The 22837-nt window shown below is 44.0% G+C and overlaps 1 protein-coding gene across 1 annotated transcript in view; it reads left to right on the forward strand.

Moving 5' to 3' along the window:
- The window catches only part of UPF3A (UPF3A regulator of nonsense mediated mRNA decay), a 48028-nt gene extending 31739 nt beyond the window's left edge, over positions 1-16289 (forward strand). Inside the window, exons 9-10 of the mRNA XM_073350747.2 lie at positions 6389-6683; positions 14899-16289. Of these exons, the coding sequence (XP_073206848.1) occupies positions 6389-6683; positions 14899-15072 (469 nt within the window). The 3' untranslated portion in view covers positions 15073-16289. The remainder of the gene's footprint in view (positions 1-6388; positions 6684-14898) is intronic.
- The last annotated feature ends 6548 nt before the right edge of the window (positions 16290-22837 follow it).

A 22837-nucleotide genomic window follows, 5' to 3' on the forward strand; every position in this document is an offset into this window, starting at 1 on the left:
CCACCTCCTCTCCCTTCCCCTACTGTGAGCAATGGGGATCTCATCCCCACTCCCCCTGCAACACCTAGCCTGGAAAGGGGCAGAGAAGGGTGAGGAGCCCCTGGAGTTGCCCCTCCAGCCTGGAAGGGGGACAGGGGACCCTGTGTCAGCCCCCACCCCAGGCCTGGGAGAAGTGGGTGAAGAACTTAAGAGGAGCAGAGGTGAGGCTGGTGATGGGAGGGAACTGAACTGGAAGAGGCTGAACTGATGGTGGAGGCTGGGGAATTGTGCTCTGGGGCTAGTTCTGAACTGACTGTGGAGGCTGGGGGACTGAACTGAGGAGGTGAAGACTGATGGGGGCTGACCTGGCGGGGGAAGGGTTGATGCAGGAGCTGAACTATTGGGGGTGAGGGCTTGGTGGGGACAGAACTGATGGGAAGATTCGGAGACAGAATTAATTGCTGGGCAGGGGACTGGAAGCTGTAGGTGTCAAAATCACCTTACCCAAAAATCTGGGAGAGTGAGCAACACTGAATGTCACATACACATACAGGAATGGGTAGGGAGAGCTCAACCATCAAAAGACAAACCAAAAGTGGCAATGCTGCACCTCTTACAAATATTTCCAGCATTTTGTGCTTCATTGCAAGCAGGTTACAGAGCAGGATTGACCCCTAAGACAGACATATCGCTAAGGTTTATATGCTAGGAGAGATCATTGAAATTTTACACTTCTGCAGTGCTTTTCAACAAAGGGTCTCAGAGTGCTTTGCAAGCATGAAAAAATGAGTCTCGGAACATTCGTATGGAGGTAAGCCACTATTAAATCTATTTTACAGATGGACAAACTGGATCAGAGAGAGCTTAAGGTGTCACAGTGAGTCAGAAGAGTGAAAATTAAATTCTAGAAGTCTTGACTCCCACTTCCCTGCTCTAGTCTAATAACATATGTATTACTCTGACCCACATGGTAGTCTTCTAAAGTTTTCTATCGAGCAGTATGCAGGGAAGTGCAAATGTAACTTTACCACTTGTACTTTTAGGGATGTACTTCTTGGAGATGCAGAGCAAGAAATGTTCTTGTAACGGCAGATAGAAAAGTAAAGAGAATTTGTTCAATGATTAGAAAATACAAATGTTGAACTAACTAGCTTAAGAAATGGTACATCATTAACATCCTACATGTTTTAATAATGCCTAGCTCTGATGTAGCACTTTTCATCCATTGATCTCAAAGCTCTTTACAAAGTAGGTGAATGTCATTATCCTTGTTTTATAGATGGGGAAACAGAGGCTCAGAGAGATGAAAATTATTTTCCCCACGTTACTCAGCAGAAATAGAACTCTGTCGCCTGAGTCCCAGTCTAGTGCTCTATCAAGGCCCTTCATTTTTTAATTTAAATTTTAATTTACTGAAAAATCCCCTGGTTTCACTAAAGTTATTATTCATTTTTTTACCAATTTTCACCTGGTTTTTGGACCACTCAAGTACATAAAAATACTAACTGTTAAGAAAATCCAATACTTTACATTAGGTAGATGTGTTTATGTTAATATTAAATTAATCTAAATGCGAGGGTGTCTGTTAAAGTAAGGCAGTGTAGTGGACTATACACACTCATGTATGTGCATGCATATATCTGTACTCTAGTCCTAAAAAAGGAAGTGCTGGAACTCCCTAGATGTGGCTCCCTGCTTCGGAACAAGAGCTGGTGGCTCAGTAACCTGGGAAGCCATCTCTCTTTCTGAAGTAGGAGCCAGATCAGAAATACTCTTACTTTTCTCTTTTTGTTGTTGTTTTTTTTCTGTCCTCCCATCCCTGAATATTAATACTGATATTTACCCAGAAAACTGTGCTCAGATTTTTTGCACCAATTTTCACCTGTTTTGTAATTTTTGCAATAAACACTGATAAATTCCTGGGAAATTTTAAACAAAATAAAAACCAAAAATGAAGGGCCTTGTCTATCAAGAAGGCCGCACTGCCTCCTATTATCATCTTTGGTAAAGGTTTCAGATATCTGGTTCAATCCTCTGAGGTGCTGAGCATCTCTTGAGAGATAATAAAAATCTTATCTCCTGCTGCTTACTAGGAATTGAGGGCACTCAGCAGCTCTCAGCAGATACTCAGCATCTTGCAGGATTAAATCTATTATTTGAGAATAAGGCTTGTATTGCAGGGCTGGAGCTACAGGCACCAACTCTCCAATGTGCCGGGGGAGGGGGGTGCTCACTGCTCAACCCCTGACTCTGCCACAGGCCCTACCCCTACTTCACCCTTTCCCCCAAGGCCCTCTCCTTCCTGCCCCGTTCCCTGAGCCTGCCACACCCTCAGTCCTCCCCCTCCCCCCCAGAGCCACTTGCATGCTGCAGGAGGCATGGGGAAGAAGGGGGAGGCGCTGATCAGCAGGGCTGCTGGAAGGCGGGGGGAGCTGATGGCGGGCTGCGGATGTATTACTGTGGCTCTTTGGCAATGTACATAGGTAAATTCTGGCTCCTTCTCAGGTGCAGGTTGGCCACCCCTGGCTTGTATGTCTTAATCCTTTGGCAGAGCAACATAACATTTACAACAGACCCTTTATGTGTGCATTAATTTAGTGTTTCAGGTGTAACGCAGCATTCTTCAGGCTGTACAGGTATAGTACATTTTACCTTTTTCTTTCTGAGTGCTTTTTAAATTGTGATGAATGGTGCCGTTTGCCAAGTAATTGGCTATGATCTACTTCAGTTGATTCAGCGTGGTAGCTGTGTTAGTCTGTATCAGCAAAAACAATGAGGAGTCCTTGTGGCACCTTAGAGACTAACAAATTTATTTGGGCATAAGCTTTCGTGGGCTAAAACCGACTTTATGAGATGCCTGGAGTAGAAAATACAGTATAGAGGTATAAATACACAGAATATGAAGAGATGGGAGTTGCCGCACCAAGTGGGGGGGTCAGTGCGAACGAGCCAATTCAATTAAGATGGAAGTGGGCTATTCTCAACAGTTGACAAGAAGGGAGGAAAAATCACTTTTGTAGTGCTAATGAGTTCAATGTAATAAAGTATCAGAGGGGTATCCGTGTTAGTCTGGACCTGTAAAGGTGGCAAAGAGTCCTGTGGCTACTGGATCATCCGATGAAGTGGGTATTCACCCACAAAAGCTTATCCTCCAGTACATCTGTTAGTCTATAAGGTGCCACAGGACTCTTTGCCACTTTTAATGTAATCAAGGTGGCCCATTTCAAACAGTTGACAAGAAGGTGTGAGTATCAGTAGGGGGAAAATTAGTTTTTGTAGTGACCCATCCACTCCCAGTCTTTATTCAGGCCTAATTTGATGGTGTCCAGTTTGCAAATTAATTCCAGTTCTGAAGATTCTCATTGGAGTCTGTTTTTGTTCACTCTACACCTGATGTGCTGGGACTACCTCTGAGCCCATTTTCCCTAGCAGCTTGGGACTTCAGTAGCCTGTCTTGTTGAGCCAGACACTCTAACCTGCTGCAAACACAGACCAAGATCTGAACCACGTCCCCCAAAAGCCGCAGACTTAACTGAAAACAGCTTAAGAAGTGCTTCTGTCTCTAGCACCCGGATACCCAATTCCCAATGGGATCCAAACCCCAAATAAATCCGTTTTACTCTGTATAAAGCTTATACAGGGTAAACTCATACATTGTCCACCCTCTATAACACTGATTGAGAGATATGCACAGCTGTTTGCTCCCCCAGGAATTAATTACTTACTCTGGGTTAATTTATAAGCAAAAGTGATGTTATTAAATATAAAAAGTAGGATTTAAGTGGTTCCAAGTAATAACAGACAGAACAAAGTAAGTCACCAAGTAAAATAAAGCAAAACACGCAAGTCTAAGCCTAATACATTTAAGAAACTGGTTACAGATGAAATCTCACCCTTAAAGATGTTTCAGTAAGCTTCTTTCACAGACTGGACTCCTTCCTAGTCTGGACCCAATCCTTTCCTCTGGTACAGTTTGTTAGTTCCAACAGGCATCTTAGGTGAAAAGCAGGGGATTTCACATGACTGCAGCCTCCTTTGTTCTGGTCCACCCCCTTTTATAGCTTTGGCACAAGGCAGGAATGTTTTGTCTCTCTGGGTCCCCACCCCTCCTTCTAAATGGAAAAGCACCAGGTTTAAGATGGATTCCAGTACCAGGTGACATGATCACATGTCCTGTGAGACCTCAAGCCTTCATTCTTCCTGGCCTGCCTCACAGGAAGGCTTGCAAGTAAACAGAGCCATCTACAGTCAATTTTCCTGGTTAATGGGAGCCATCAAGATTCCAGGCTACCATTAATGGCCCACACTTTGCATAATTACAATAGGACTTCAGAGTTATATTTTATATTTCTAGTTTCAGATACAAAATGATACATTTATACAAATAGGATGAACATACTCAGTAGATTATAAGCTTTGTAATGATACCTTACAAGAGACCTTTTGCATGAAGCATATTCCAGTTACAGTATATTCACACTCATTAGCATATTTTCAAAAAAATCATATCGAGTGCAACATCACAACCTGCTCCTTACAATGGATTCTTTACAAAGCTACACCAGCCACTACTGAGCTTGAATTTGCTCTCCCCATCTGCTGCCATCCTATGAGCCATCTTTAGGCAAATCCACCCTGCCAACTTCATTCCTGCGGCATTTCTAATTGAGGCTTTCTCTGTGGTTGGTAATGGGCAGAGTAGGAAGCAGGGTGCCAAGTAGATTCTGCAGGAGCTAACCTAAAAGTGTTCTTCCAGCTTATGGTAAGGGTCATGCAGATTGAAGTGTTCTCCCAAACTTTGTTGGGAGTTCAGGCTCTTCATGGAGTTAGTGCCTACAGTTACACATTTTCACTTAAAAGCTGAAAAGGTAGAGGAAAACTAAATAGGCATGATTAGTCAGATCCTGGAGAGCTAAAGTAATATTTACTGGTAATATACATATTTAGAAGTATATGCCACTGTTTTAATATTTCTGTAATTGGGAAAGGTTCTGGTATGACCCAGTGAGAGCTGCCATTTTCCTTCCACTCAGGAAGTGTAATATGCTGACACAGGGCCCAGTCCTGCGAACTGCTGAGCAACCTCAATTAACATTGACTTTCTATTGCTGGTACTCAGCAATTTGCAGGTGTGGCTTCCCCCCTTTTTTAAATAAAGGAAGTGCCAATCAGCAGATAATTACATGGCAGAGGCTGAAGACTTTCACTGTTTCATGACTTACAAGGAAAAAATGATGTGGAAAACAGAAGAATTGTCATATTCAACAAAGTTAATGAACAAACAGGTGCTAATAAACAATAATAAAAAAGTGACAAATCTCCAGACTCATCCATTTTGTCTGCTGATTAGCATTTCCTTTGTCACAAGCTAAAATGTCAGTGGCTGGCAAAATTGTATATTCCTGTTTAAATTTGAATTACTTTTTATTTCATATAATAAAAGTTTGAAATAACTACTGTGTATTTACTCTTTTTTATAATTAGATGAAATTATTCTGCAATCTTTTCCATACTGTTTTATGAGGGAGCTATCTGATTATTGAACAAGAGCAATGAGATGAATAAAAGTGCAGAGAACTGTATCATCTTAACAGCAAAATGTTGCAAACAGTTTATTTATAATATAAATTACTTAGTACATAATGACAGGTTTCAGAGGAACAGCCGTGTTAGTCTGTATTCGCAAAAAGAAAAGGAGTACTTGTGGCACCTTAGAGACTAACCAATTTATTTGAGCATGAGCTTTCGAAAAGATCATGTTTTTTCACCTAAATAAAAATGCAATGGTGGGGCTACATCACCTAGGCACACAAATGTAAGTGAAGGCTGGAGCAGCAGCATTAACTCTGACTGGTTTAATGCCTTCCATCTGTTGCAAGGGCTGTGAATAATTTCTGTTAAATGGAGCCAAAAAATTAAGGCCTTGAGCCTGCAAGTTACTTTATGCCATTAGTGCTCCCTCTGAAGTCTGTGAGATTACTCACATGCTCAAGTCTTTGCAGGGTCAGTCTCCTAGGGCCTGATCCTGTAACCCTTACTTACGTGTACCATTAACATCAAGAGCATTATTTATGTGATGTTTTCAAATATGAGTAAGGGTTGCAGGATGATCTTCAAAGCAGTTCTGAAGTCAATCTGATTTTCTTTTCAAGCCACTGGAAAAATTTTCTGCTTCCAATTGAACTGAATGCACAATGGGGAGCTGAATTTATGATGTACAAAGCCTGTATCAAAATTGCAATGCACCTCTTCTTTTAATTGAAAATATAGCCTGTCTGGGGGCCTGATCTAAAGCTTGTTGAAGTCAGTGAGAGTCTTTCTGTTGGTTTCAGTGGCCTTTGAATCTTTGTGAGCAAAGATTTTGTCTAAGTTAATTGTTTGGTTTTTTTTCTTGTTTAAACACACATAGGTCACAGAATGATAGTGATAAAGAGCAAATGGATTTGGAGAGAAGATTTCGAGAAAAAGACCTTGAAAGACCACGATATCGGTTGGATGATGGCAGAAAGCATAGAGCTCACTATGAATTTGACAAGTTTGTGAGAAGGAATGAAGAAGAGCTGAAATGGGGGAAAGCATACAGCCAAGACAGAGGGAAGAAAGGGAACCACAACTACAGCTTCACTGTGGAGGCCGTAGACAAACTGGGTAAAGAGGACAAGTGTGATGACATGGCATCCAAAAAGGAGCGCATAAGAAATAAGGTTCTTTTATTCATTTAGGATAATCTTTCATTAGTAAAATATACTTCAAGGCTACAGGTTTTACTTTTGCAATCTCAGCATAAAGATGCTTTTTTCAAGAAAAGCAATTCTTTATTTGATTTTCAGTAAAACCCAGATTTCTATTTTTTTTACATAGTTAAAATGATTTAAGGAGATAGGATTTGTCTGCTCTGGTCATATATACATACAATATTTGGAATCTTCCTTAGAACATTAGTCTTGGAAGCTCAGCATTTTTTGAGTGTTTTAAAAGTTATATCACGTGTGCCCTATAATAGATAGGGCCCTACCAAATTCACAGCCATGAAAAACGCGTCCTGGATCGTGAAATCTGGTCTCCCCCCTTCAGTCTGATCTTTTGTGTGCTTTTACCCTATACTATACAGATTTCATGGGGGAGACAAACATTTCTCAAATTAGGGGTCCTGACCCAAAAGGGAGTTGCAGGGGGGTCGCAAGGTTATTTTAGAGGGGTTACAGTATTGCCACCCTTACTTCTGTGCTGCCTTCAGAGCTGGGCTACCAGAGAACAGCAGCTACTGGCCAGGCACCCAGCTGTGAAGGCAGTGCCCAGCCAGCAGCAGCGCAGAAGTAAGGGTGGCAATACTATACCATGCCATCCTTACTTCTGTGCTGCTGCTGGCAGCAGCTCTGCTTTCAGAGCTGGGCTCCCGGCCAGCAGCTGCCACTCTCCAGCTGCCCTGCTTTGAAGGCAGCGCTGCCGCCAGCAACAGTGCAGAAGTAAGGGTAGCAGCACCGCAACACCCCCTACAGTAACCTTGTGACCCACCCCCATAACTTCTTTTTGGGTCAGGACCCCTACAATTACAACACCTGAAATTTCAGATTTAAATAGCTGAAATTATGAAATTTATGACCGTGAAATTGACCAAAATGGACCATGAATTAGGTAGGGCCCTAATAATAGAGTTTGAAAACTTTGGCCCATTTTCCTTTTAAAAGTGAATTTATTCTAAGCAGAATATTTACTAGTCAGGCAGATTTACTGGCTGGTTTACAGTTATTCAGTTTTTAAAGTAAAAGTGAATAACTAAAGAGTTTATCCAGAAACAAGCATATTTAGAAATTTTCCAGTACAGAAGATAGGAAAGTAGATCTTGCAGTCTTCATCCATTCTGCCCTCAGGTAAAGGTTCTCCCTGGTTGAGGGCAGATCACCCCATTGAGAAGTGCCAAATCCAGGGAAATAACCTGTTAAAAAAACAGCCACAATTGGGCAGCTTCTTGAATGGGAACCACATGCAGAAAACCATTTTCCTGTCTTCACCTTGAAACCTGTGGAGCCCCTTTCTGAGGGCTTGGGGCTTTGTGATTTCAGAGGGCATGTCATAGCGTTTCCAAGAGATGGCTGCTATTGGTGGCCTTATCCTCTCTCCATTCTAATCATGTAAAGTTTTCCATACAAGATGGTTGATACTGTCTTGTATGGAATCCCCCCTGTAATGTGCACCTCTTCTGAAGGGGGTTTTCAAACCAGGCACAGGCAAGGTCCCCATGACAGTGTGCCTCCTGAGGGAGCTGTGCTTTTGCTAGAGATAGGATAGGCAAGGAGTAGCCATGCTCTTTTTTCTCTGCCCCCTCTAGCAGCTGTCTGAATCTCTGTCTAAAAATATTTAAAAATATTAAATTGATTTAAACCATTTTATAAAAAATGAAACATCCAGTTGAGCTAACACTGTTTATGCCAAGTTTCAGTCTGATGAACATAGAAACTGTGATGGATAAAGAGGGTCTGTGGTATATAAAAGCTGACTGACCCTTTATTGTAATGGTTCTAGTGGGCTCTATGTTCACTGTTCATCTCAGGGTTTAGGACTGCATGACTGGTGTTGATTGGCTGGATGTGATGAAGAGAGATAAGTACCATGCTGATGTGGCTGTTCATAGCACCACAAAACACTTCCTACAACAACTTGTTCTTAAACATCCTAAATAAAAAGTCTGGCATCTAATCTAAAGAAATGGAAAATAAAGGGAAAGCAGGGTTAAACAAGGCTGAAGTTCAAGCAAAGAAGGGGGAAGAGAAGAGCTGATAATGAAGGATGTATCAGTTAAGGGGAAAAAATAATGAAGGAAAAAACAAGACCAAAGGGACTGAAAATTGTGAGGGGCAGGTGAAAGGAAATCAGGATTGAGATGGAACAGAATTCAGTGCTCTGCAGTTTTCTTAAAATGGCCTATTCCATGCCATTTTCTAGACTAAACCCTACATTTTAAAACAGATGTCAAATATGATCTCTCCATAGCATCAAAGTCTAATGTTTGTGATAGTTAAAATAAATAGCCTCATTAGGCAGAGGCTTTTAAACAGTAACCATTCACAATATCTTATTGTCTTAGAAAGTCTTTAGCATATATATATATATATATATCTATATATTCTGACAATTCTTGGTGCACTTGGCCTTAATTTCATTTAACAAAAATTATTCACAGCCCTTGCAGATCAGCAAGTTTTTGATGGTTTCAGTCACTATTCCTGTACAGTTAGCCATTCTTCCTTTTTACTCATTTTGTTTCCTGATTCACATTGGGTGGTATCCACTTTACTCTATATGAATATTGTGTCCTCCTCTGCCTTGGTGGGTCCTGCGTCTATTGGCGGATTTGCTCGCCTCAGAGGTTCACGGCAGCCCTCAGTTTGGCCACTTCCGTGGCTCAAATCTTCCGTTCACTCAGTTAGCCTCATCACTGGTCAGGATGGGGAAAGGAAGAAGAACAATCCCCACAGTCTCTGCTGATCCACCTAGTGGATCAGGGAACAGGCCAGAGACCTTCACCTCCGGTGGAACTCACAGTCCAGGTCAACTCCTCCGGTATCAAGTAGGGAGTTGTGGGAATGGAGGGATGGGGGGAACCCAGGCCCATCCTCTACTCCAGGTTCCAGCCCAGGGCCCTGTGGATTGCAGCTGTCTACAGTGGCTCCTGTAACAGCTGCGTGACAGCTACAACTCCCTGGGCTACTTCCCCATGGCCTCCTCCCAACACCTTCTTTATTCTCACCACAGGACCGTCCTCCTGATGTCTGATAATGCTTGTACTTTTCAGTCTTCCAGTAGTACACCTTCTCACTCTCAGCTTCTTGCACCTCTTGCTCCCAGCTCCTCACACACACACCACAAATTGAAGTGAGCTTTTTAAACCCAGGAGCCCTGATTAGCCTGCCTGTCTTAATTGATTCTGGCAGCTTCTTGATTGGCTGCAGGTGTTCTAATTAGCCTGTCTGCCTTAATTGTTTCCAGAAAGTTTGATCGTTCTGGAACCTTCCCTGTTACCTGACCCAGGGAAAAGGGACCTACTTAATCTGGGGCTAATATATCTGCCTTCTAACACTCTCCTGTACCGGTGGGCCAGCCTATACCCTGGTCCCGAGGCCCGCCAGGAATATCAGTTGGCAGCTCCTTCACGGGGCCGTGAGCATGGGCGTTTACTTGGCGCAGTTCACCCCCATCCCAGACACCTGCCCCTTTTGCGGCGTGAGGGAGACCCTGGCACACGCTTACCTGGAGTGCACCAGGTGCAGCCCCTATTCTGGCTCCTCACGAATATTTTGTTACGTTTTTGGTTGCACTTTTCCCCTCACCTCCTTATCTATGAACTCCCTATCTGTGCCCCCACAAAGTCACGGGACTTCCCTGTAAACCTCCTACCCTAGCTAAAGTGACCACCTATAAAACCAGGGCTGCGGGGGACCCTTTAGCAGTGGGCAGGCTTCGCCCACCCACTTCCTGGATCCCAATAGGATCACTCTCCTGTAGCCATCTGGCCTGACCCCGTCACAATATGGAATACCAAACTTCATTTGCAGTTCATTATTCTAATTTTATCAAGCCCTGGTTCTGGTTTCTCACTGATTGGTATGATTTTATTATATTTGTATTTATTATCTGACATTCTTGTCTAGAGCCATAAGTGTGCTTGGCACCAGTTATTGTCCTCCCCAGCTTATACTATAGATTGTATCAAAATTTACCACAGAATTCTCTTGGCCTTTGTTATAACATTCTGTTAGATTAGATTAGATTACATTTAATTTAAACTGTGAGAAAAAATATTATCATCCTGTTTTTACAGCTGTTTTATTTTACTCAATATTCTTGGCTCCCAAGAATAGTGTTATAAAAGAGGTGGATAATAAATGCTAAATCTGTTTTCATTACACTGCAGCTTTTTCCTAGTTCTTATTAAATACAAAATGATTTAACACAAAATCCACTATCTACATAAACTCAAGTTACTCACTTTAAGGCCTTGTCTACACTACAGAGATTTGTTGACAAAAGTCATGTCAACACTCAAAAAGCACTATAATAAAAATCAGTATTGCACATTCACACTCGCTCCCTCTGTCAGCAGAGAGTGTCCAGAGTTGGGGCACTATCATCGAAGTGTGAGCAATGTACCTATCCCACAGTCCAGCTTGACCACTTCTGCCGGTAGGTCTTGTGGGAAGGTGGAGCAGGTCACGGTGCATCTTGGGACCACGCTCAATGTTCCATGATGTATTGTTTTCTGTCCCAGCATACCATGGGCTTCCAGTTTTCTTTCACAGCATTTTTCAATGGCCCTTGTTTGCTGTGCACCCCGGCATCTTTGTGAGAAGGGATGGATCCTGCACTGCTCTCCTGCACTCTGATAACTATCATTAAGACCTTGCGGATGGCAGTGCAATTAATCACAAAGTTCCTAACTGAAGAAGATTCCCAGTTGCCTGACATGCTGTGTGATATGGATAGAAGCAACTTTAGATTGCTTTTGGCATTCACGAAACAGCTGCAGACAGTGGACCATCGCTTTTGGGCTTGGGAAACAAGCACTGAATGACGAGCAGTAGCTACAGAATTTTCAGATGTGGAAATCCACCTTCCTGGAACTGTGTGCGGAGCTCACCCCAGCACTATGGTGCAAGGACACCAGAATGAGAGCTGCCCTATCAGTAGAGAAGTGCGTGGCAATCACTCTGTAGAAGCTGTCGACTCCAGACTGCTACTGGTCGGTCACGAATCAATTTGGAGTCGGGAAGTTGACTGTTGGGGCTGCGTTAATACAAGTGTGCAGGGCAATTAATCGCATCCTGCTATGAAGGACTGTGATTCTGGGAAATGTGTATGAAATAGTGGATGGGTTTGTAGAAATGGGTTTCCCTAACAATGGAGGGGCGATAGATGGCACACATATTCAATTTTGGCAACAGACCACCTTGCGACAGAGTACTTCAATAGGAAGGGATACTTCTCCATGGGGTTGCAGGTGTTTGTGGATCACCCTGGGCATTTCACTGACATCAATGCAGGATGGTCCAGGAAGGTGCATGACGCACGCATCTTCAGGAACACCGGCCTGTATAGAAAGCTACAAATGGTGACTTTTTTTCCAGACCAGAAGATTATAGTGGGGGATGTTGAAATGCCCATAGTGATCCTGGGAGATCCATCATAGCCCTTACAGCCATGGCTCATGAAACCTTACGTGGGAAACCTGGACAGCAGTAAGGAGTGGATCAACAACAGTCTGGATAGATGCCGGATGACAGTGGAATGTGCCTTTGGGAGATTAAAGGTGTGCTGGTGATGCCTTTATGCTAGGTTAGACCTCAATGAGGATAATATTCCTGTGGTCATAGCCTCGTGTTGTACGTTGCATAATCTTTGTGAAGGTAAGGGTGAAAGACAGGCAGACTGCTTGGCTGCTGATTTTGAGCAGCCAGATACCTGGGCTATCAGAGGGGCCAGGAGGGGAGCAATTCGAATCAGGGAGGCTTTGAGGCAAAACTTTGAAAATGAGAAGCAGTAATATATATCTCTGTGATTGGTGCTGCAATGTTACATTACATGTAGTTTTCCTAGGAAGCAATGGCGAAATTTCGGGCCTTACATTCCAGTACGCAAATGATTAAACTGCCTGTGTATGTATTGGTAGAGCCTGCTATTTCAATTTGTAGGAAACAAATAAAGATGAGTTACTGGTCAAAAATTTTGCTTTTATTGCACAAGAAACAACACACACACACACAAAGAAACTTGGTGGGAAAGGAGGTTACCAGGGAAGGGCAGACTTTCAGAGCTGTGTGTAGGTCCAGCTATCATTTTGAAAGTTGTCTGAGGGGGTGGAGTGAAGGGGAAACTGAGAAGTCCCAGAAAGCAGAAAGGACTGTGCAGGCAGAGTTGTGGGGAGGCATAGAAAAGAGTTCTGAATGTACTGCAGGGGAGGATGGGCATGCATCTGCTCAGTCTGCAGCATTATTAAGGACTTCAGCATCTGTGTTTGCTCCTCCATTACTTTAATCATCCATTCAGTAGAATCCTTAACTCCTGATTTTCTTTTCTGTTCTGCCTTTCGGCTTCCCTCCACTCCTTGCTCTCCCTTTTCTCTGCATTGGAGAAGTGCAGTACCTCCCGGAATATGTCTTCTTTGCTCTGTCTTGGGTGATTTCTTATCTATCAGTGATGCTGGGCCGATGTTTGTGGGGTATTCCTCAAGGCCACATCTGCCGAAGCACAAGGAACAATGCACAGAAGCATGATTGTTAAGTTCACGCACAGTATAGAAACATTTCAGTAAAATACACCTCTGGTAACATAATCACTTTCTCACTGACCCTTGGCAAGCACACATCTCAGCAAACACCCAAAGCATGGTGAGTGTTGGCTGGGGGGAGCGGCGCTCTACATGGGAAAAAGAACACTCCGCAAGGGTTGCAGTGCAGCCAACTAGGGGAAAAATTCTAAAATTCTCCCACACTTTCCCACAGGCCAGGGTCATTGTAGTAGATATCTCACTGTTGAGGGTAAGCAGAGAAGCGAGTGTACATCTACTACATGCTTGTGGCTTCCGCCATGGTTCCTGTGCTGCTTGCCTGTGTGCCGCTTTGGTCCCTGAACAAGTGATTGCCAAATGGTGTGGGAAAGTTCCCTACAGTGGGGGAAGGAACAAAGCAGCTCTGCCAAGGAATCTGCGGCAGAGGATTGACAAGTACCTCCAGGAAACTTTCCTAGAAATCTCTCTGGAGGATTCCCATGAGATCCCAGCATACATCAACACCCTGTTCCACCGTACTGATTAGCTGCACAGCGAAGTGTCCAGCACACAGAAATACAGCCATCCTTGTACATTTCTATATCCTGAACCCACCTCTGCATTACGCAAACCACAGCCACTTACCAGGCATCTCCTCTCCTGCTTCTTGCTCACCAGAGAGCAACTGCTGAGACTGGCTAGACACCGCTGGAGTGGTGAACAGTTCCTGGCTGCCTCCCCCACTGGGAGATCCAGCCAGGAGCTCCACATCATTGTCTAACTCCACCTCTTCATCAATAACTTTGTCCTCTGGATTAGGTCCTCTTTCCGCCACCTCCAGGCCCACCAAACTATCCATGGAGCTCCTGGCAATGGAGGTGGTGTCGCAACCGAGGTAGTGTCCAGCTCCTTATAGAACAGGCAGGTCTTAGGTGCAGTACCAGAGCAACGGTTTCCCCCCCCCCCGCCTTATGGTACACCTGCCTCAGCTCCTTTATCTTCGCTCTGCACTGCAGCACGTCCCGGTCACAGCCCTTTCCGAACAAGCCTTGAGAAATCTGCCCATAGGTATCAAAATTCCTATGGCTCAAGTGCAGCTGGGACTCCATAGCCTCCTCTCCCCATATACTAGGCAGGTCCAGCAGCTCCGCAGTGGTCCAAGTGGGAAAGCATTTGCTGCAGTAAGTCTCCATGGTCACCTTGGAAGATGCAATGAGACCTATCGACACCAAGTAAACAGGAAATGGAATTTCAAAAATTCCCAGGGCATCTAACGGGGAGGGTCGGATGGTTGTTTACTTGACTGCAGTGCAGTGGAGTTCAAACTGCTGATTAGATGTTGTTGGGATGGGTGTTGTGGGACACCTTCTGGAGGCCAATTAAAGTGAAAAAACCAAGCGTGGTGTCTACACTGGCACTTCATTGACAAACATTTTGCAGAAAAAGACGTATGTCTCTCGTCAGAGTGGTTTTATTTCGTTACCAAAACGGCATTTTTGCCTCCAAAAGTTGCATCGCAGTGTGCACCCATTCACTATTTTGTCGGCAAAAGCTGCCTTTTGTTGACATAACTCTATAGTATAGACAAGGCCTAAATCTCACATATGTGAATAAATTATAGTTTTCTCCAAAAGTTAACCTTATGCACTTCTTTCTAGGATCGTCCAGCCATGCAGTTATACCAGCCAGGAGCTCGCATTCGAACACATACGGGATCTACAAGTAAGATCTATGACTGCAGTGGGAAGTCCTGTGAAGATGCCTGCGATAGAAAGTATGAGGTAGATAATTCAACTGGAGGTGGTTCTGAGAAGAGTGAAGAGGCAGAATGAAACATCAGGGGTAGAAAACTTGTGAAAAAAATTAATTTAAGATTTAATTTCTGCACAAAATATATCAGGCCACTTCAGAATTCCACAGATTGGACCAACAAAACTATAATACCTCTGCCTCTTTCTTTCTTTCTTTAAAATGAAAATGGTGATCGGAGGCAGATAAAATATCACATAAAGGAAATTCAGTTGCTTTTTTACAAAAACAGAAGCAAGCACTGTTTGACTAGTTTAGTAGTGGTTCAGTATTTTCGTAAATTTACCTTTAGCTAGAAAACCTCTATTAGTTTTAAGCTAGTATTTATATAAAACTTGTCAGAAAATATTTCACTTAGTCTAGCCTGTTAAATTGATAGAAATAAAGAAATGTATATTTGCATCAGTTTGATATCTCAGGCACTTTAAATGTGTTCTGTGAATGGCATTAACTACATAGGACCCAATCCTGCAAACACCAGGATTTTGTTGCCAGTAGTGTTTACAGGATCAGGCCCATAGTTTGCAAATGTTTATTGATATCCGTACCTCATTGTGTTTACATTGTTTTTCAATTTAACTATAGTGTCAGGTAAGTGTGAGTAAAAGCTACTATATGTTGTTATAAAATTGGTCATTCTCTTAACCACTTTTGCCTTTTATGTTCTAATATATTCCTGTGTTTAAAACAGAAAAAGCTAATGCAAACCTCAGCACTTAAATACTGTATCTGGTTTAACTAAAATTGCAGTTTTTGTTTGTTTGTTTGTTTGTTTGTTTTGGTACTGACTTTTAAAAAAGTGATTGTACAGTGATGACTTTTTATATGTTAAATGTTTCACATAAGTTGCATTTGCAGGATTTGTAACATGTATGATATATATGTTATAAAATACAATTTGTTTGAAAAAAACACACACACAGCAGCTCCAACATTTCATTTTGGAGATCTAGGCCAAATTCCACCCTCTGATGCATACGTATGGCTCCCAACGTCTTCAGAGACAGCTACATGTCCGTGTAAGGGCAAAATATGGCTCTTTGATAGTTGTCTTTTACGACTGATGCACTTTTCAGTTATCTGAAACTAAGATCTGCTTTGTCAGTGAAGTTAAATATTAAGATGTTTGTTTATTTTTGACATTCTACTTTGAACAGTTTGTTATTAAGTGTAACATCTGATTGTTCTAAACTCAAAAAAAAATTTGTTGTATTTTCCCAGACATTAAACATTAAATATAATAAAAAGTAAAAACATTTTGATTATGAACTGAGAAATGATCTTCCACAATTCTTTTGCCTAGTACACCAAAGGTATTAAGAAAGATAGTATACAACTTATTAGTATTAAAAGGCAGATTAAAAATATAATTGAAGAGTTTTAATATTAAGTTTACATATAAGATGTTTTATATGCAAGAGGATTAAGCATTTTTTACCGACTTAAACTACTTTGAAGTAGGACACTCTTAATCTTAAATAAGACTGTAATCACAGGATGGGCTGAGTTGGGCTCTATCCCACCTATGCTGGGCTTGGGCTGGTGTTTGGGTCAGGTGACCAGGATCACGTGACAGTATCCCAAGAATGGAGCTTCCTATTATGGGAGCCTATGTAGCGTGAAGGGAGAGACTTGCAGGGAGCAGGAATACTGGCTACAGTAGAGCCAGATCAGTGTCAGAAAATGCTAGGCAGTTCTCCACAGTTTTGCTGGACTCTTCGTTAACTCTGAAAAGAATGTACTGGAATGACTTAGCCAGAGGGCATATCACCTCAGTGACCCAATAGCTCTGGGTTGCTGGAACGTATGAGGGAGACAGTGAGTTGATCAGGGTAGGGAAACTGAGGCAAACAGATGCCTAGAATCCAAGGGAGGTGAAGTGATCTTGTCATAACTGTACACACACAAATTTACACCAAAATAAGGAGAGGTGTCAATTCAAACCAAGTTAGTCATTTAGGTGCATCTTTATATGTAGGTAAACCACAAGTCTTTGTAGGATCAGGGCCCAGATGAGACCAAATATTTCCAGCCTCTTTGAATTATAGGAGGTGGTGACCAGAGCCCATAAGACTAAAGGCCAACCCCCTTGGATGTGGGACAGGCCACAAGATCCAGAATGCAGGTGGTTCTTCTTCAAGATATGTTGTCCATATACTATCCAGACTTGATGCCATGTGTCCCGTGCAGTTGTGTTCAGAATCTTTTGGCCAGCAGCACCTGTTGGGGCCACACATGGACCCTGAATGTGCTTGTGTTCCCCTTCCTGAGATCATATAGCTTGGTGTGGTACTGAGCTAACCTCAGTTCCTTTTCACTGCCTGTGACTGCGAGGCAAAACCAAGAGCAGTGTACTTGTCTGTTGTTCACTTGCGATTACAAAACTGATATCACCATAGATAGTTAGCTGTTCAGTATAGATGTAGTATAGTTTAGAAACAGGTTTCAGAGGAACAGCCGTGTTATTAGGTTTCCATTCCAGATAGTTTTATCTCTGTCTTTTAGTTAGGCTGCAGTCCTTATGGCTGAGCAAAAATCACCAGGGTTCAAATATTGCCTTTTGGGAGAGGTGGCTTACCCCCCCTCAACAACAGGCATACTAGATTCTGTTTGGGTGGGAGCATATTACTGACAAACGTTTCGTTTATCTGTCTTTTTCTAAAAGAACCTGAAAAGCGAGGGAGGCTCATTTAAAGCTTTACTCGTAGACAAATATATAAGGCCAACCTCAGACCAGGGTAAACAAGATCTGCCTGGGTCTGAACACTCTGCTCCCAGAAGTGCTCTGGTGATGGTGAATGCCACAAGCTCCTCCACAGCCCCAGCTCCTGAGAAGCACACCTCTGCTGCCACTTCTAAGTCTTCTCAGCCATGACGGGCAGAACACAGCACCACTCTTTTAAAGAGTAGGACAGGCGCTGTCTGAGGAACCTGTAAAAAGGAAGAGACATAGTCTGTGTGTATACTTTCACTTTTGTTAGTGTCACTCAGGGGTGTGACTCCCCCGAGCGACATAAGTTACACTGACAGAAGCACCAGTGTGGACAGCGCTGTTGGCAGGAGACATAGCTACCGCCGCTTGTTGGTGACCGTTTAATTAGGTCGACAGGAGAGCTCTCTCCCATCGGCATAGAGCGGCTACATGGGAGATCTTGCAGTGGCACAACTGCATCAGTACAGCTGTGCCAGTGAAAGGTCCCTAGTGTAGACATGGCCATAGATCTCATGCCTCCTCTCACAAGGGTAGAATGAGGTCTGACTTAAGTCCCTCTGGCACTCATAAACATTATGGTTTCTGTACACCGGTACCAGCCAGGGAGCACCTTCATGCAGTCTCCACTACTGTTTCTGCAGTGCTGTCTCCAGAGCACTCAGTACTGATGCTGAGGCTTACTGCTTTGGTTCCAATAACCTTGGTACCAACCTCCTTGGCATAGTCTATTCTGGTACTGACTACCTAAAAAAACATCTGCTTAGGGTACCAACAGTCTCAATGCTGAGATTCACAGCATGAGGAGATGGAGTGGTAACCACTTTCCCTGAGTCAGTGCTCTTATCATTAGGGCTCTGTGTCTGTCACAGAGGTCATGGATTTTGTGACTTTCCGTGACCGCTGTGACTTCTGCAGCTGCCCCCAAGCAGCTGGCCCCGGGAACAGCTACTGGCCGCTGCTGGAGCAGCTCCGCAGTCAGCTGCATGAGCCGGTGCAGCTGCTTCTGGGGACCCCCCGGTCAGTGGTCCTGGGTGGCTGGAGCAGCCATTGCTGAGTGGCTGCCAGCAGCAGTCCCGGGGCAGCTGGAGCAGCAGCAGGTGGGCGGCACCAGGGGCAGCCGGAGCAGCTGCTGCTCTGCAGCCTGCGCACCTGGTACTGCTGGCGCCGGGCCGCCCCGCAAGCAGTCGCTTCCGGGGCTCACCTCCCGAGCAGCAGCAGTGGCCCTCCTGGGTTCCCCACACAACAGTGCCTCCCCCCAGCTAAGATTTAGTCGGGGGTATAAGTCACGGCCAGGCCATAGGATAGATTCCTGGGCTAGTGGTTCTCTTGTGTGGTATGTGGTTGTTGGTGAGTATTTGCTTCAGGTTGCGGGGCTGTCTCTAGGCAAGGACTGGCCTGTCTCCCAAGATCTGTGAGAGTGATGGGTCGTCCTTCAGGATAGGTTGTAGATCCTTGAAGATGCGTTGGAGAGGTTTTAGTTGGGGGCTGAAGGTGATGTTTGTGGTAGTTTGTAGATAATCAAGGTGGGCCATTTCCAGCAGTTGACAAGAACGTCTGAGGAACAGTGGGGGGTAGAGGGGGGGGATAAACATGGGGACATAGTTTTACTTCAGCCCCCAACTAAACCCGTTGCCAACTGTGTTTTGGACATTTGTTGTCTATATGTATTCCGCGACCTGCCCTCCATCCCTCCTACTACTGCATCCTAAAACACCTGGATGCTGAATTGGCAAAGGAACTGAGTGGGGGTAGTCCCCACTCTGCCCTTTGGTGGGGGGGGGCCTGAGAGCACTGAGGGCATAGGTACATCCCTCTTGGACAGTACTGGCCAAAAAACTGATCTCAAGTGCATGGAACCCACACACCAAGTGTGGAATACATATGGACAACACACCTCAAAGAATGAGTTACTGTAAGGTAAGTAACCATTCTTTATTTGGGACAAAAACTTATAAAGCTGGAATAGGAATGCATGTCAAAGGTTTAAAACCAGGGTGGGGACACCAAGGAGGGGGCCCTGGACACACCTACTGGTCAGCAAAGGAGCCCAAGGAGTTAGTGGACGAAGCCTAGAGGAAGTCTGCCCGGATGTGTCCAGTGACAAGGAGACAGAAAAAAGTCTCATGCATAGAGGACCTCCCTGTCAGGCTTCCTGCTCCTGGACTTGTCAATGACTAGTGCCAGGAGGAGGTTGACCAGAAAGATCCGTGCTTTGTGGGACCACAAATGGGGTGTGTATACAGGAATATATGTGGGGAGAACTTCATCCAGAATCTCAGCAGAAGGTTCTGCAGGAACCAGAAGAGTGACTGCAACCTGGCACACTGGAGATAGAGTATCCCTCTCACCACAAAAGGGGCAGGCATTGAGGGGTGTCCATGATAGGTGCTAGCCTGTGCTCATGGGTCCATTCAGGAACCACCATCTTATATTTGCAGTAGGATGTGGGACTAGAGTTGAATAAAGGCTAGCCCACCAGGATCCGTGTCCTCTTTAGTTGGAAGGATATCCCTCCACTTGGTGTCAGGTTGAGACTGAGGGCAAAGAAGTACACAGGGTGGAGCAGGAGCACAATGAGATGTTCACTGGGCATGGCTTGGAAGTGGACCAGCTGGATGGCAGGGTCCTGGTGTCAAGCTCTAGAGGATCAAGGGATAGGTGCAGGTAGGAGCACCTGCCTGCAGAACATGTTTGAAGTATGCAATAAAGATAGAGGACTGGATGGTCTTCCACCTCCTAGAACATATGACAGAGGACATGAGGAGGGGCAACGTCACGCATGGGCAAGCACCCCAGGGTCTATCCAGTCCCACTGTCCATCGTCCAAGAGGTCTCAGACTCTGGCAACACCAGCTAGGACCAACCTGTGGCAAACTGAGGGGGGCCTGGTAAAGGCCAGCAGCTGTGAGAGGTCACAGGGAAGACCTATAACAATTATTTCCAGGCTGACAAGAGAGCAGTTTCCCGCTTGACTTAAAGAAAGCCTGGGCGGGGAGTGAGCTGAGCTTTCAGTGGTGGGCTGAAGGGATGAGTTATCTGCTTCTGATAGAGTCTGTCCCATGTATCGATACTGCGATCCCAGAGATAACTTCAGTATTGCCAGCCCCAAGTATTCACAGTCAGGAGTTGCCCCCCTCCCCCCCAAATCATGAGATAACTTTTAGGCCAATGATTTTTTTTTTTAATATTACAAACTTGGAGTTCTTTTTATTTGACTCCTGGGTTCTGAGCGTCTAAGGTATACACTGGGCATGCTTTCAAACTTTTCTCTGCAGCCAACAGGGGTCAAAACCTGTTGTTTTGTTTTAAATAAAAGTTGAGATGCTCAAGTAATCCCTTTACTCCAGAAGCTAAGGCTTAAAAAGACACCAAAGAGCACAAGCCTCAACAATAAAATTGCAAGGTTTCAGAGGAACAGCCGTGTTAGTCTGTATTCGCAAAAAGAAAAGGAGTACTTGTGGCACCTTAGAGACTAACCAATTTATTTGAGCATGAGCTTTCGTGAGCTACAGCTCACTTCATAAACATCTGATGAAGTGAGCTGTAGCTCACGAAAGCTCATGCTCAAATAAATTGGTTAGTCTCTAAGGTGCCACAAGTACTCCTTTTCTTTTTGCTAATAAAATTGCAAGTGTTGGCAGTGCTGTAACTAGCCCTGCAACTCAGAAAAATACTTTAAGAACGTGTCCGACATGCTCTGTTGTATCAAGCTTCTTGAGTCTCAAGGTGCCTCTGCAGTCATGTCCCCACAGTGTAGGCCGGAGCTGCTCTAACTTCTACAAGATGGGCACAGTCCCTAAGTGGCCATAGGACAACTGAGCATATCAGCCACAACCCTTCCCTACCCATGACACATATCAAGTGGTTTGGGGGCTGGCCACACCAGTTCTGTGCTAGTTGAGAGCTCTGTCGCACCAGGGAAACTATCAGCTGTCCAGATCTGCCTGCTTTGTGGCGCCAGGGTTTTTGCATTGGAATGAAACAGATTGCACCAAAATCACAGATATTTTCAAAAAATGTTTACGAGGAAGGACAGCCCAAGGTTTTCTGAAAAGGCTTCATCCCCTGTCCCACCTCCACCTTTGTTCAAAGGACACAAGAGGAGCACGCTCGTACAGTGTCAATATGCTCTGTTTATTTTTTAATCTACATATCTACAGTAAATGGACTTAATTTTTTTCTGAGAAATTTAGCTTCCCCACTTGGTTATATTTGTGAGCAACTGCTTTTCTTTAGATGGCAGAATAAATGAAATAAGTTTCCCAGTCCTTGATCAACTCCTCTCTTAAGCATAAGCTCCCCAAGGTTTATTATTACTATTTTTTCCCCTGGTAGGCCCTTGTTAAAATCTTCAGGAGCATTCCCATTGCTATGCAAAGACTCTGCTGGCTGAACTTGCCTCTGCCCCTACTCACACTAGCCAGAAAGAACAGCTGCTTGCCTGTTGCCACACAACAGCAGTGTGCTCATGCTACACCAGCTGACTTAGGCTGAAAATGAGTGTTCGTCTGCCTAGCAACCTGCTGCACTTCCTCGAATGAGGCAATCTGGTAGCACACAAATTAATGCAGATGTGCAGCCAGCCTTCATGCAGAGTACAAATGGTGTGAAAATTTTGATTTCTACCATATTAACTCGCTTTGCACAACAACCCAGACTCAGTCTTGCAATTTCATTGACGACAATGGTATTGCATCCACTGACGCCACAGCTGAATTTAGTTCAATATTCAGTTAGGCTGCAAGAGGTTATACTCTGTGTTTAATAAGAACTTTCAGCATTTTAATGACCAACAGCCATCTCTGTCTGTTGCACCCTTTCTTCACTGAAGACATTACTTGTGGGTCAAGTCATCAATATTTTATAGTGGGTAAGTCCTTCTGTATGTAGTGAACCGCAATAAGAATATGTGCATCTTAGGAGCTACTTTTTGTAAGGCAGAATGAAGTGGACTGCAAAGGATCATTAAATAAAATCTGTTCATGGCCTGAAGCATTTTTAAATGCACACTGACTAAATTTCAAAAACTTCACACTGGCAACTTCAACAACTCAGTTTTCTGATACAGCACCCTT

The sequence above is a fragment of the Lepidochelys kempii genome, chromosome 1 (assembly GCF_965140285.1).
Source record: "Lepidochelys kempii isolate rLepKem1 chromosome 1, rLepKem1.hap1, whole genome shotgun sequence".
NCBI lineage: Eukaryota > Metazoa > Chordata > Testudines > Cheloniidae > Lepidochelys > Lepidochelys kempii.